At 37.3% G+C, this 13,940-nt stretch overlaps 3 protein-coding genes across 3 annotated transcripts; 1 reads left to right on the plus strand and 2 right to left on the minus strand.

Annotated features, from left to right (window-relative positions):
• The first annotated feature begins 1,361 nt into the window (after positions 1 to 1,361).
• On the plus strand, positions 1,362 to 4,388 carry LOC105973797 (isoflavone reductase homolog). The gene is made up of 4 exons (XM_088816986.1): positions 1,362 to 1,774; positions 2,646 to 2,886; positions 3,473 to 3,676; positions 3,766 to 4,388. The coding sequence occupies exons 1-4, from the start codon at positions 1,445 to 1,447 to the stop codon at positions 3,933 to 3,935; spliced, it is 945 nt and encodes a 314-aa protein (XP_088673112.1). The 5' UTR covers positions 1,362 to 1,444; the 3' UTR covers positions 3,936 to 4,388.
• LOC105973798 (Homeodomain-like superfamily protein) lies at positions 3,909 to 5,720 on the minus strand. The gene is made up of 6 exons (XM_012998849.2): positions 5,373 to 5,720; positions 4,941 to 5,017; positions 4,776 to 4,845; positions 4,614 to 4,689; positions 4,419 to 4,488; positions 3,909 to 4,347 (listed from the first exon to the last, which is right to left on the minus strand). Exons 1-6 carry the CDS (start codon positions 5,503 to 5,505, stop codon positions 4,000 to 4,002), a joined length of 774 nt encoding a protein of 257 aa, XP_012854303.2. The 5' UTR covers positions 5,506 to 5,720; the 3' UTR covers positions 3,909 to 3,999.
• Positions 5,721 to 7,545: 1,825 nt separating this feature from the next.
• On the minus strand, positions 7,546 to 13,512 carry LOC105973742 (DNA (cytosine-5)-methyltransferase CMT3). The gene is made up of 12 exons (XM_012998783.2): positions 11,855 to 13,512; positions 11,329 to 11,360; positions 11,135 to 11,237; positions 10,921 to 11,025; positions 10,705 to 10,824; positions 10,516 to 10,609; positions 10,175 to 10,377; positions 10,022 to 10,087; positions 9,684 to 9,932; positions 9,482 to 9,540; positions 9,322 to 9,388; positions 7,546 to 8,901 (listed from the first exon to the last, which is right to left on the minus strand). The coding sequence occupies exons 1-12, from the start codon at positions 13,286 to 13,288 to the stop codon at positions 7,720 to 7,722; spliced, it is 3,714 nt and encodes a 1,237-aa protein (XP_012854237.2). The 5' UTR covers positions 13,289 to 13,512; the 3' UTR covers positions 7,546 to 7,719.
• Positions 13,513 to 13,940: the final 428 nt, after the last annotated feature.

The following is a 13,940-nucleotide window of genomic DNA, read 5'->3' on the forward strand; positions in this document are numbered from 1 at the left end:
AAGAATGCATGGAACAGTAGATTTTAAGGTTGTTTTTACAGCCCTAGTATCACATCAGATGTACTGCATATACACATATACTTGACAAGTCTCGTGTGTGTGTGTGTGTGTGTGTCTGTGTGCGTGTGTATGTGTGTGTATATGTATTTGTGTGTGTGTGTGTGTGTGTCGATTTATTCATCATCTGCATTGGATATGTGGTTAAATATGGGAGTAGCTGATAAATCCCACCTAACATGAACCAACACTGTTCTATTTTTTTAAGGAGTAAACTGCAAAAAAATTCCCAATATAATCTTGAAATTGTAGAAAATTCCTTGTAATAAATAAATTAGCAAAAAAAGCCCGTGATTTGTTTTAAATAACACACTCGATCCATTGCGACACGAATTTAGTTTCTTCGTACTTATCTTAGGTGACACGTTTTTATAAGAAGAAATGTACAAACCTCTAAAACCGAAACAACCCCTACTATAACACTTGTATCATACATATATGAGATACACAACCAAACTTTGATGTGGACCATGGGGTAGGTAATACATATATATCACACATATATATATATATATATATATATATATATATATATATATATATATATATATATATATATATATATATATATATATATATATATATATAATACATAATATATGCTATACATGGAGAAATGAATACCACATAAAATTTGATTCCTTATCTATGTCGACTCATAAAGAAGTGAGTTTAAGATTTGGGAAAAGAAAAAACTAATTATTGTCAATTTCAATATAATCACCTAACACTATCTTGAAAACCAACTCCCACTTGGAAAAATACATTTTTTTATAATTTATGCCATAATTTTCATTTTTATTTCATTTTTGGGGAAATTCAGGCCACCTCTAAAGTAATGTTAAAATACGAAAAAATTTCTCATATTTGGATAATTATAAATTTACAACCACTCCATCAACTATGAATCTTCTTATACGTCCATCCTTACAGTGTTAAATTTAGTGGAATATTCTCCAGTTTATACCCATATTACCTCATTCGAACTCCATATTTTGAAACAAAATTATTGTAAGATGTGTCTATTGGTTTGTAAATATCAGATTGTGGTGCATCAATCAGAAACTGCATTTTTGCATAAAACTAGCACAAACTAGAGAACATGCCACGGAATCTATAATATTTTGTTGAGTTTGACACCATAAGGGCGAACGTGCATGTAAAAAGATTCATAATTGAGGGAGGTGGTTGTAATTACCAAACATGAGGGACTTTTTCATAATTTGAGATTAATTCAAGGGTGGTTGTCCAAATAATGTAGTTCATGTATAGGTAAACATTGAGTAACGTAAACTCAATATTGTGATCGAATGAAACCTCTATATAAAGTTCTGTTTTGGGTTCTGAAAAATGAAAATAAATTGAAGTTAAAGAAGGAGAAATAATAATGGCGAAAACTAGGGTTCTTATAGTTGGCGGAACAGGATACATCGGAAAGAGGCTGGTGAAGGCTAGCCTGGCGGAGGGCCACCGGACTTTCATTCTCCGGCGGCCGGAGATAGGGTTGGACATCGACAAGTTGCAGGTTCTGATGGAATTCAAGCGGCAGGGGGCGGAGCTGGTCGAGGGGTCGTTTTCCGATCACCGGAGCTTGGTGGAAGCGGTGAAGAAAGTTGATGTGGTGATCTGCGCAATCTCCGGCGTGCATTTCAGGAGCCACAATTTGCTGCTGCAGCTTAAGCTTGTTGACGCCATTAAAGAAGCTGGAAATGTTAAGGTACAGAAATTTATACCCAGCTACTTAATTTGGTTTAATTTAGTAATTAATTATGCATGCAAAATTTTATATTCATAAAACCGGTTTTTTTGCATATAAATAATATTAATTTTCAAGAAGAAGAAGAAGAGGGCTTTATAGAAATGAAAAGGACTGAACTAAAAATTCTGAAAATTTCATTTAGGGGCTTATAAAATTTCAGGACAAATTTGTAATTTTCAAAATTTTGAATTTTAAGGGTATTTTTGACTTTTCATGTAAAAAACACATCTTCAAAAACACACCTCCAACCGCAAAGTCCGCGAGTGCACCACACGAAAAGCTGTCGGAGGGTTTTTTTGGCTTTAACTAATTTTCATAGGGTGGTCGTTGCTAATTTTTGTAACACAAGGTTTGTTTTTGGCAATTAGAGATTATACAGGGGTAGTTCTTAAAAAAAAAATATATCTTTTTTTTTTTTATGTATGTTTAGAATTTTGAAAATTAGAATGAAAAAACATGTTCCAAAATCAAAAAAAATCAGACCGGAATTGGAATTCTTTAAAGTTCGATCAGAAAACGCAATCTCGTATATTTCAATTTCGATCCAAAAAATTGAAAAAAATCGAAAGCGGGAAATTCGAAACTCATAATGAGAATATTGTTAACAAATAAAAAAGAAATTAGATCGAAATCAGTGGAATTTGTGAATTCCGCTCCGATCCCATTTCCACTCTAGCTCCGACTACAACACTATATTTTGTCATAATTGAGTATTTGTCCTAAGTTCTTCATTTCACCTTTCAAATTGTTTCATCAAACATTATGTCTAAGGGTATTTAAGAAGTTGCAATAATTAATGATGTTAATTTTTGAATGAATTTTGTTGAAGCGTTTCTTGCCTTCGGAGTTTGGTGTGGATCCAGCACAAATGGAGCACGCACTTGCGCCCGGGAGAGTAACATTCGACGAGAAAATGACGGTCCGAAAGGCAATCGAAGAAGCCAAAATCCCGCACACTTACATCTCCGCCAACTGCTTCGCCGGATACTTTGTCGGAAACCTCTCTCAGATGGAAACTCTTCTTCCCCCTAAACACAAAGTCTCCATCTATGGTGATGGAAATGTTAAAGGTTCAAATACATATTGACTTATGCTTATTTAAAATTTTATATATACATATTATGGGAAAAATGCAATTTTTATCCCTCAAGTTTGCACCAATTTCATATTTGATCCCTCATGTTTACAAAAAATACATTTGGTCCCTCATGTTTCAAAACCTCAAATAAATTTTAGTCATTTCCGTCAATTTTTTTGTTAAAACTAACGGAATCAAGTGTGTGCCCTTAACTGACGTACAAACGGTAAATTGACGAAAAATGACCAAAAATATTAAATTATTGAAATACGAGGGACCAAATGTGTTTTTTGTTAATATAGGGGACCAAATGTGAAATTGGTGCAAACTTGAGGGATGAAAACTGAAATTTTTCCCATATTTTATACATATTTGAGTATGTATGTGTGATTAAGTATAAAAATATACGGTAAGATATGATCCGGTGTGTTTCGGTCGGTGTAGCATCTAACAATACATTAACAACATCATGACCATATTCGATTATTTTTTCCTATACATTCTTGCAATAATTCCAATCACGAGTTTGATCACTTACAATATTCCGATTATAATTAGGGCTCTTTAATTTATTACAGTGGTGTTTATGGATGAAGAAGATGTGGCAACGTACACCATCAAGTCGATAGACGACCCTCGTACGTTGAACAAGACAGTGTATCTCCGGCCACCGGAAAACATTCTTAGTCAAAGCGAGTTGGTCGGGAAATGGGAGAATCTTACCGGAAAGTCACTAGACAAGACCTGCATTTCTAAAGAAGAGTTTCTAGCAAATATGGAAGGTACATAACAATTATTTAAATAACCTAAAACATTAGCCTAATTATATTAATTATATGAAATGACATACATGAAATGATTGAATTTATAGGTGCCAATTTTGTTATGCAAGTTGGATTAGGCCATTTCTATCATATTTTCTTCGAGGGTTGCTTGACAAACTTCGAGATCGGAGAAGATGGAGAAGAAGCTTCTAGACTTTATCCAGAAGTCGAATACACACGCATGCACCACTACTTAAACCGCTACTTAGATATATGACCAATTTAATACTTTTATTCGATCAATTATTGTCTACGATATCAAAGTAACAAAAGAAAAAAACCTATCTATTTTGGAATTGGTTAGCTTCGAGTACTGCTCGATTATTGATGCCGATGAAATCATAGCTACTTCTTGAATTTAAATCAAACTCGATCGAAGGCCCTTCGGTTTCAAGCTTGATATGGCCGTCTCTCGTTTCACGTGCTTCTTTATTTCCATTTATTTCGTCTCCGTTTATTGTTTGCATGAAATTCGAGAGGGCTAAATTGAAGTCGGTTAATTGAGCTTTCGTCGATTCCAGATTCTCGGACTGGTTTATGTCGGTAGAAAGACTATGTTGAGCTTTTTCGAGTATCGATTGCAAGTACTTCCCTTGTGCTTCTATTCTCATTTGCAATTTCTTCTGCACCTGTCACAGGAAAATAAAAATTAATAATATATATTTTATTTTATTTAATTTATGTCAGTTAAAATATATACCTCAAGCTGTTGTTGCAGTGTTTTCTGCACTTCAATCTGACACCTAAGTGCTTCGGCAATCGGAATGTCTCTGTTCAACATTAATCGAAAATTGGCTTTTAATCGAACGAGATTATTTCGATAATCACCTTATATTATAGTGATATCAAAATTCATTGAAATATTTAAAAATCGAGTCGAAATTAAAACAGCTACCCTTGCTCACTATTCATGCTCGATGAATTAGCGCTTGTGCTTGCGATACGCATGTTATGATGCCCATACGAACTTTCTAGAACATAGAATCCAGAAATAATTAAGACTGTAATAAAACGAAATAAATCAGACGAAAATATAAATCAAAGAAAATCGACTCACCACTGTTCTCTCTATTGTGATCAAGAACATTCTGTTTTTTGGCTTGTTGTTGTTGTCCAAGCCTATATTTCTGGACAAGCGAAACGAGTAACGAGAAAATTAAACGTCGGTTAAGATGAAAAAACGACGAGTTCGTGTAAATAAACGAGTAACTAAAATAAGTACCTGTAAATGACTCTTTAAGTGATACAAAGTCAATCCCTTCAATCCCATTAGCCTCAATACAGATTTCGGAGTAGCCTCTGCAAATTCGATACCAGGCCACGACTTTTTAGATTCGTCGTCGGAGAATATTTATTAATATTAAAAATCTCGAACGCGCACGGACCGATCGAGTAATTTACGATCTATCTAACACGATACGATGTGTTTCTAATTCCAAAACAGAGGATCCATTTCTTCACATGATTTAAGAAAACAATGTTTACATAATTCTAAGAAAAAATATATTTGACTTTCACACACACACAGAGAGAGAGAGAGAGAGAGAGAGAGAGAGAGAGAGAGAGAGAGAGAGAGAGAGAGAGAGAGAGAGAGAGAGAGAGAGAGAGAGAGAGAGAGAGAGAGAGAGAGAGAGAGAGAGAGAGAGAGACTGACTGTCGGGGCCACCAAGCTTAGTGACAGCATCAACAAAACGATGATGCAAATCAGAAGTCCATCTCAGCCGTGGCTTTGAGTCTCTGGTCATCATCAAACCACCACCACCACCGCCGCCGTACATTCTTTCCATAGCTACTACACCTCACCACAACCACGGCGACATAAATAAATATATAAACCAGCTGTTTAAAATTATCTCCCCCAATTACTTTCTTTTAGGCTTCTATAGATTGTCTTTATTCTTCGCAAAAAGTAAAAGAAGTGAACAGCACAGAGAATTTCTGGTAATTAATTAAAAAGCATGAAAGCTTAAAAAACCACAAGAGAAAAGAATATAGTAGTTGTATATATATATATATATATATATATATATATATATATATATATATATATATATATATATATATATATAATATATGTATGTATATATAAAAGTTCACGGGCTCGATTTGTTGAATTAGTAGTCTCATCATTTTTATTTTTTCCTCGTACATATATAGCATTAGTCATAGATCCTATTGTTTAACATTCATGCACTCTCCATTTCAATATATATACATCGTTATAAGTTAGATGCTACACTAGCTAATAAATCAGATCGTAATTATCACTTTCGAAAAAGAAAAAAAATTCAGAAGTGAAAACCCAATTCCAATTTGTTCCAAAAATAATCGGAATCCATTTTTTTTTTTTTGGAATCGATAATTTTCAGATCGAAATCCAGAAACTTCGGGATTTTCATTTTTTAGTCACCTATAGTGTTGATATCTAAGGTGTAATTCTTGGGAAAAAAATAATGAAATAATCAAAAATGAAAATCAAATCGAATTTTGGAATGTAATATATATTCTAGTTTCGTGAAAAACGAGACTTTCAGAACTCGGAAAATGAAAAATGTTACTCCAAAATCAAGAATATTCGAATATGAATTGAAATAAAATCGGAAATTCCGTTCGATTTCCACTTTAGGGCATATAAGCAACTGATAACATAGACACAGTCACACACTACCATATCAGGTTTATGAGATGCTACACCCCGTGATTTTTGCACTATATCATGTATAGATAAACGGTGCAGAATCACTCGATTTATTTAATCGGGTATAGCATCTACAGAACCGTCACGACATGCATCATTGATCAACATTTGGATTATTCTATTTTGGAGTTTTCTTTTTGTGTAATAAAGAAAAAAAAAGAACATGGGGGAGGAAAAATCGGCGACGAATCTGAAGAAACATGATTGCCGAATATAGTTTCTAACAAAATGAAGAATCTAGATCCGGTGTACTCAGGCGTACGCGTGTCATTACATTTAGGCCGTTGGATTCATTCGATTATTTATTCGTACGGTCGAGATGGAGATTTGCGGTGATTGAAGTTTTGGTTCGTGGTGCAGAGGAGCAGAGCCCGGGTGACACGCTTACGGCAGCACGGAATATTCGCCGGCTGATGTGGGGACACGAATATTCCTTTTCCTCACGTGCCACGTCTTTCTAACTGAGGACGGCCATTGGTTGATGCGACCTTTATCATAGCGTAGGGAATTTCATATTGTATTTCATCATTTCATGCGATTGTGGAATACAATAATAAATAAAGGGAAAATTGCACATCAATCCCTGTAAATTTCTATTTTTCGCACTTTACCCCTCATAATTTTTTAAAGTGGATGTCCCCTTCAAAATATTATTCTTATTGCACATTGCCCCAATAGTAAAATTCCGTTCGATTATTCATCGGAATTGAGTACTTTTGTTGCACTTTGCCTATTTAAATGTTATTTTTATTGCATGTTGCCCCTTAAACACAATATTTTTTTTTGCACATTGCCCGTTTAAAATGTTATTTTTGTTGGACAAAGCCATGCAAAAATTGCCTTATGGGCAAAGTGCAATCAATATAATATTTCGAAGGGAGAATATCTATTTTTTTAAATTTTTAGGGGAGAAAGTGAGAAAAACAGAAATTTATTGGTCCTTTCCACAAAAGAGTCAAATAGACCGACAGGTTGGCAAAAAAAAGGACACGTGTCGATACGGCCGCGAAAAGTGACTGCAGAATAATGATATTCTTAGCGTGAATTGAACCTGCTCCAGCTTTTTTTTTTTTTTTTTAATTCTACAATGTCAAATTCATTACCTAATTTACCTAATTACATTTCTATATCTATAAGCTTGTGTGTATAAATTAGGGCAAACTATTTCATAAGTTAACAATACAAACTTAATTCAATCATACATACATACATCAATGGATCAAAGCTCTATGCAAATGACCTATAAGGTTACAACAAACAACATACAACAAACATTACACCAATTTCAAGAACTAAGCATAACCTAACCTAAATCAACCACTTCATCAACCAAAGGCACCCGAGACGAAAACTTTTCGGGCAAAACCATCAAATGTTCGTCTCCGGCCACCTCCACCTTCCGGTAAGCCATTCCGAGTGCATATCCCAAAGCCCGCGCCACCGGAATCGAAACCGCATTCCCTAATTGACAATACCTCTCCTTAACGGTCCCACAAAACCTATAAAAATCCGGAAACCCTTGCAACCTCGCGCACTCTCGTACGGTGAGGAGCCTATCTTGCTCCGGGTGCAAGATCGCCTGAGCCCTGACGTGAGGGAAAGTCACGAGGGTCGAAACGGTCTCGTCCCACCACAACCTCGCGTAGGGTTTCTTCGATCTACCGTTCTCGAACGTGAGCGTGCTCTCCGGCACCAACGGCCGCCCCGTCGGGAGCATCACCGCCTCCATCGACGGATCTTTTCGGGCCACGTTGTCTTCTCCGACGATCACTCCGGCGAAGTCCCGGTAGTTGGCCCCCTTCCGGTGGGGGACTTGTAGGACCCGCAAGTAGTCGTGCTCCGAGAGCTTCAACGGCCGGTGGTCATACAAAATCGGAGTTGGTTTTTCTTTTGAAGAAAAGCCCATCATTTCATCTTTCGTCAACCGTATGTAGGTTTGGAAATCGGTTTCCGGAGGCTTCTCGTAGATTCTTTCCTCTCGGGTTTCTTCATTTGTTACAGGTGGGAGATCGGAAATTGAGTGACCTAGAGTAATGGGGTTTTCGAGGGTGCGTGGTTGGCCCTCATCGTAACCAACAATGTTCCTCCCGAATTCGAGCGGGGGATAATTCCTCACGACAACCTCATGAGTGGGGAGCGGGAAACGGGGGAGCGTTTCTCTAGGGTGAGCCCCCCAAATGAAGACACGTAGGCGGAATTGAGGGAGGCCGTAGCAACCAGAGGCTATAGTGCCTAGCTTCGATTGGTACTTCATACGCACCAAACGGCTCAATGCGTACCGACCAAGAGAGGCATTGTCGAACCTTATGATGTCGACCACATTTTCCATGAGAATGTATTTGGGCTTTAAGAACTCGGCTATGTCCATAAAGACGATGATCTGGCGGTTTCTTTCGTCGGTCAATGGGGAGACAAAGTTTCGGTAGCGGTTATAACCGCTAATGCCCTGACATGGTGGGCCACCACATACGACATCGACATCGCCCTGTAATTGTTATTTACCTCTATTAGCCATAGAAAGTCGCATTGGATTTGTATTGAGAAAATTACATTTTTAGTCCCTCAAGTTTACCTTGATTTAACATCTGGTCCCCCTTGTTCGCTTAAACAAATCTAGTCCCTCATGTTTCAACAATTTAACACTTTTGGTCATTTCCGTCAATTTACCTTTAGTCTGTCAGTTAAGACAATGATGGACGCATGCTTGATTCCATTAGGTACTAACGAAAATTTGAAGGAGAGAACTTTTTAAAGTTTTTTAAACATGAGGGACTAAATCTAATATGTTTTTTTTTTTGGTGAACAGGGGGGACCAAATGTTAAATCGAGGTAAACTTGAGGGATGAAAAATGTATTTTTCCCGATTTGTGTTTGAGCAATAAAAGAAAATTGTACAGATACTCACGGGGAGAGGCAGGATTTTGGATTTGAATCCTTTTCGAACAAAGTCCTTTATGCACTCTTTCGAATTACTGAAACCGATAATTGAAGAAATGGTTAATTAACAATATGGATTAACATAATTACAAAAGTAGTGCTAAAACACTATAGTACTACAGGCTTACCTCAAGCTTTCGATTGGTTCCCATGTGTCGTCATCTGGGCCATACCCTTTCCAACGTACCTACAAAAAAACGGTTCGAGATGTAAAACTTCAACAAAATAGAAAATTTCATTAAATAAATTTTGACGCAGTGTATATAATCTGACGATTTAATTGAACAAATCGAATAATACGAAAAGATTATTCGATAATAATATATATACCTTGAAGTGGAGCCCACATTTTCCGTTTTTGTTCGGATCACCGTAACAAATATCAACTAGAAAGGAGACCTCATATTCTTCGGAAGATTCCTCGCTATCACTATCCGATTGAGCTGTGCACTTTTCAGATTCGTGTGGGTCCGCTAATTCGCAGTCGAGTGCTCTTTCTAAATCACCCACATACAACGTACACAGTTTCTTCCATTGCTTTAATAACTCTAGAAAATTGTCAGTGGATTCATTTCTAACCTGTACAAAAATTAAGATAAGCTCGGATTTTTACAGTCACTCTACATAGTGAACACAATAGTGTATTACTCGAGTAGAATTTAACGTACTTTGGTTTCGGGGTGGTTCAGTTTCAAACTTTCGCATGCGGAGCTATTCAAATCAACAGCCCATTTCTGAAAATACGGCGGAAAAAAAAAATATAAGTTTTAAAAAAGTTGAATATAATTACGAAATAAAATAAAATCCGAGATGTATCGTACCGTGACGAGGTTTAAATTAGAGAGCTTTGCACCGAAACACAGTCCAGTGGACATTCCACCACATCCAGCGTAGAGATCGAGTAACGCTAATTCTTGTTTCAAAGACTCGTTTTTGGGGAAAATGTCCAAGGGCGAAAAGGTAATTGGCTCCTCGTCGGAGTGCTTCGTGTTCAACGATATTGATTGGCTCTCTGTAGAAGTCTCTGAAATATTATTGACAGCTGACGTTAGCAAATAGAAGCAAAACTTCATCCAAGCCAAAGTATTTGCCGATTATACGTAAAATTTATGAACAAAACAGAGTATTCGGGCTTACGTAAATGCGGCCGATTACTACTAACCTGGAACCAAGGTACGAAATGTCGAATATTCGACGCAGTACTCCATATCATAGTAAAAAGCAGCTGACTGATTGCTGTTTGATTTTGTGCATAACTACAATTACGAAAAAAATTTACACATTATCAACGATGAAGAAAATAATTCAAAATCAACAAAAAATTGCAGCAAAAGAAAAAAGTCAACTATACCGCAGGTGGTATTCGCACGACATTGACTTTCGAAATAATGCAGTCTAGTAAGTTGTCGTTCATTAAGGTTGAGTAGAACAAGCGCCTCTTGTCGTGCGATGAAGCAGCGTCTTTCAAAACCTGATGTAGTAATTTCCACAGTCAAATAATGATTAAAAGAAATAGGGAATATATGTATATATATATATACACACACATAATCGTATAAAAACGAACCGTATCTTCGGCTCTGAAAAACCATTGAACCCTGAAATAATCCTCGCCCTCCATTGTTCTGAAAAATTCCAAGATTCTGCCTATGTGTTTCTTGATTCCCTCGCCCTGAAGGAATCGCTTAGGACACGTCAATCTTGCAATGTTCAACGCATGGGCCAAATGAGTTATTGGCTCGTTTTCTAAAAACAAAACGAATTAAATGAACGAAAATTACCTTTACAAATACACAATCTCCGATTTCAAGAACACCGCTGCCGACTTTGGCTTGAGCATAATGGCAATCCACGTTGAGTATGATCTCGTCTTCTTCTCCGGCACTGCGGCGATGAATATGTATATTATAGAAATAAAATAAACACGTGAAAAAATTGTGAAAATACCGAAGGAATGTTCGTAGGGTTCACTCACTTTATTTTCCAGCTTTCGCCCGTTTTCTTGCTCTGCGGAGTCGAAAATCAATTAAAGTCAGAAACGGTAACGTCAATTGCTTATCAGGTCTGATCAGCCCGCAAAAGCCAACAATAATAAGTATTAGAAAAATTAACGACCCTTGCATTTAAATACGAAATCAAGAATGCTTAGCATACTTCTATTTCAGCCATGAAGGGGGAAGATAAAATCTAAATATGACGAAACTCGAAGCAAACCAAAAACCCGAACAATTTTCTCAGTGCAAGAACGAATATCTAATTGCTTATACTGATCATGCTAAATAGCACTGAATGGATTAATTGGATAATCAGAGTGACTTGTTGTATGAGTAAAATCAGTAATCAATCACCTTTAAAAACGAACAATTTTTAATGCGAAATGATTATCGAAAATACAGATCATGCTAAACTGCAGTCAATGGATTAACTGTATAATCAGAGTAATTAATGTACAAGAATGATTTTTGTTGTATTAATAAATTAAAATCAAGTAATCAAATCACCTTTAATTCGTATCGCCACTGCCACCTTTTCTGAGCCTCGTCTTCAGGAATTGGCTCCCCTATAAAACAGCATATAACTTCCTTCTCCTTCTTCGGTTCAATTTCATCTTCATTCACATCACACGATTTTCCCAAAGCAGAATCACTTTTCTGAGGCGAAGCGCTTTTGACAGAAGCACTTTTCTCCACACTTTCTTTCTGTAAATCCCTTTTCACAGCTCTTGATTTTAAACCGTTCTTCTTTACATTCGTAGTTTCGGAATCTCCATGCCACTCAATCAAAGGGTACTCTGTTTCTCGAGACCTCAAATTCTTCCCATTCACACTCAAATCACCGCCGTTTTTCTCGTGAAAACTATTATCGGACTTCACTTTCTCTCTCTCCACATGTATTGTCACAGTTCTTGATCTTAACGAACGCAGCTCCCTCGAACAACTATTCGAAACCCTCTTCTCCGAAACTCCGGCCGGTTCGATTAAATCACACTCGATTACACGCGACCTTAAGCACTTCCCGTTTGTACTTAATTCACCACCATTTTTCTTCGCCGAACTATTAACAGCCTTCTCTTTCTCTCTCCCCACAGGCATTGTAAAAGTTCTCGATCTTAACGAACGCAGCTCCCTCGAACCACTACTCGCAACCCTCTTCTCCGAAACTTCATCCAATTCGATTAAATCACGCTCGATTACACGCGACCTTAAGCACTTCCCACTTGTACTTAATTCACCACCCTTTTTCTCGGCACGAATTTTATCGACCTTCGCTTTCTCATCCTCGTTCTCATCCTCGACAAGCGTTAGCACAGTTTTCGATCTTAAGCACCTCGCACTTAAAGTCAAGCAGCTTCTACTGGCAGATTTTGAACCCGGTTCAGGCAGTGAGAGAAGATGGAGCTGTGAATTCCCAATTTTACCCCCACTCAGCCTCAACGACCTCCTTAAACTCCCATCAATTGGCCCCAATTTCCCCTTCTTCCCACCTCGCCCCCCATCTTGTTTACCCTCGATAGAACGACGCCGTTTATTGGAACCCTCTTTCCCCAAACCCAAATTATTACCGTCTGTTAAAGTCAACGGCGGAGATGACGGAGAAGGGGAGAATCTCGGCGACTTCCTCAATTGAGATACTGCCAATGCAGGTGGCGCTTTTGTCTCGCTTCTGGTTCTATTGGTTTTGGGAGGTGGTGTTCTGTACTTGTTAGTGGTAAACCTTGAAGATCTGCGGATGGATTTGTCTTCTCCGGGAGAAGGGTAGCGGATTTCCAACGGTGGCTGGTCCACCACGTGCAATGACAGGGCCCATGCATTTCCGGGTCGGGCTTTGCTTCCGGGTTTTGTCTGTGCTGAAACTTGAGTCGAAGAAGAAGAAGAAGAAAGCCTGGGCGATTTTCTCGACGGGGATCGGTGCTGAATTTTCTGCTGCTTCTTCATTAACGGGTGTTGCTGGCGGCAGCGGCGGCGGCGGCGGCGGAGGAGGAGGTGGGTGAATCTATGACTGGATTTAGAGAGAGAGAGGAAGCGTTTTTGAATTGAGATTTGAGGGGAATAATAGATTGGAGATGAGATCACAAGAAAAAGCTGCAAGAACGCTTTTTTTTTTTATTACCAATTAAATGAAAGTTGTTAAAAAGTGATTTTAAAAGTGGTACTCCAATGTTTTTATTATTCACCATTTTTTTATTTTTGTAAAATAAAAAAATAATAATAAATAATTATTTTTAAATAGCAGAAAAAACATAAATTCAAGGCAAAAATGTGGAGAGTGCACAGTTCTCCAGACAGTAAGAAAGGAGAAATTGAAGTCAGTTATTCAAAAGAAAGATGTTACCTGAAACGGTAACTGAATCTTGATTTTGGATTTTGACATGCTCAATTCTAAGAAAGATAAGTCCTTTTTTGTATGTGTTTGTCCAAATTTAATTCTCTTTTTTGTTAAATATGTTATCTTTTAAAAATAATATTAGTATTAGCAGTTTTAGCAATTGGAACAATCAATTTGAATCAAGCATCTCCCCTATTTTTTCGGCTGTCAAAACGAACAATAGAGCCTCGATAAATTATAACATCGCTTAAGTAATAGTTT

Source organism: Erythranthe guttata, chromosome 1, assembly GCF_056151865.1.
Source record: "Erythranthe guttata isolate IM_541 chromosome 1, IM_541, whole genome shotgun sequence".
In the NCBI taxonomy this organism is placed as follows: domain Eukaryota; kingdom Viridiplantae; phylum Streptophyta; class Magnoliopsida; order Lamiales; family Phrymaceae; genus Erythranthe; species Erythranthe guttata.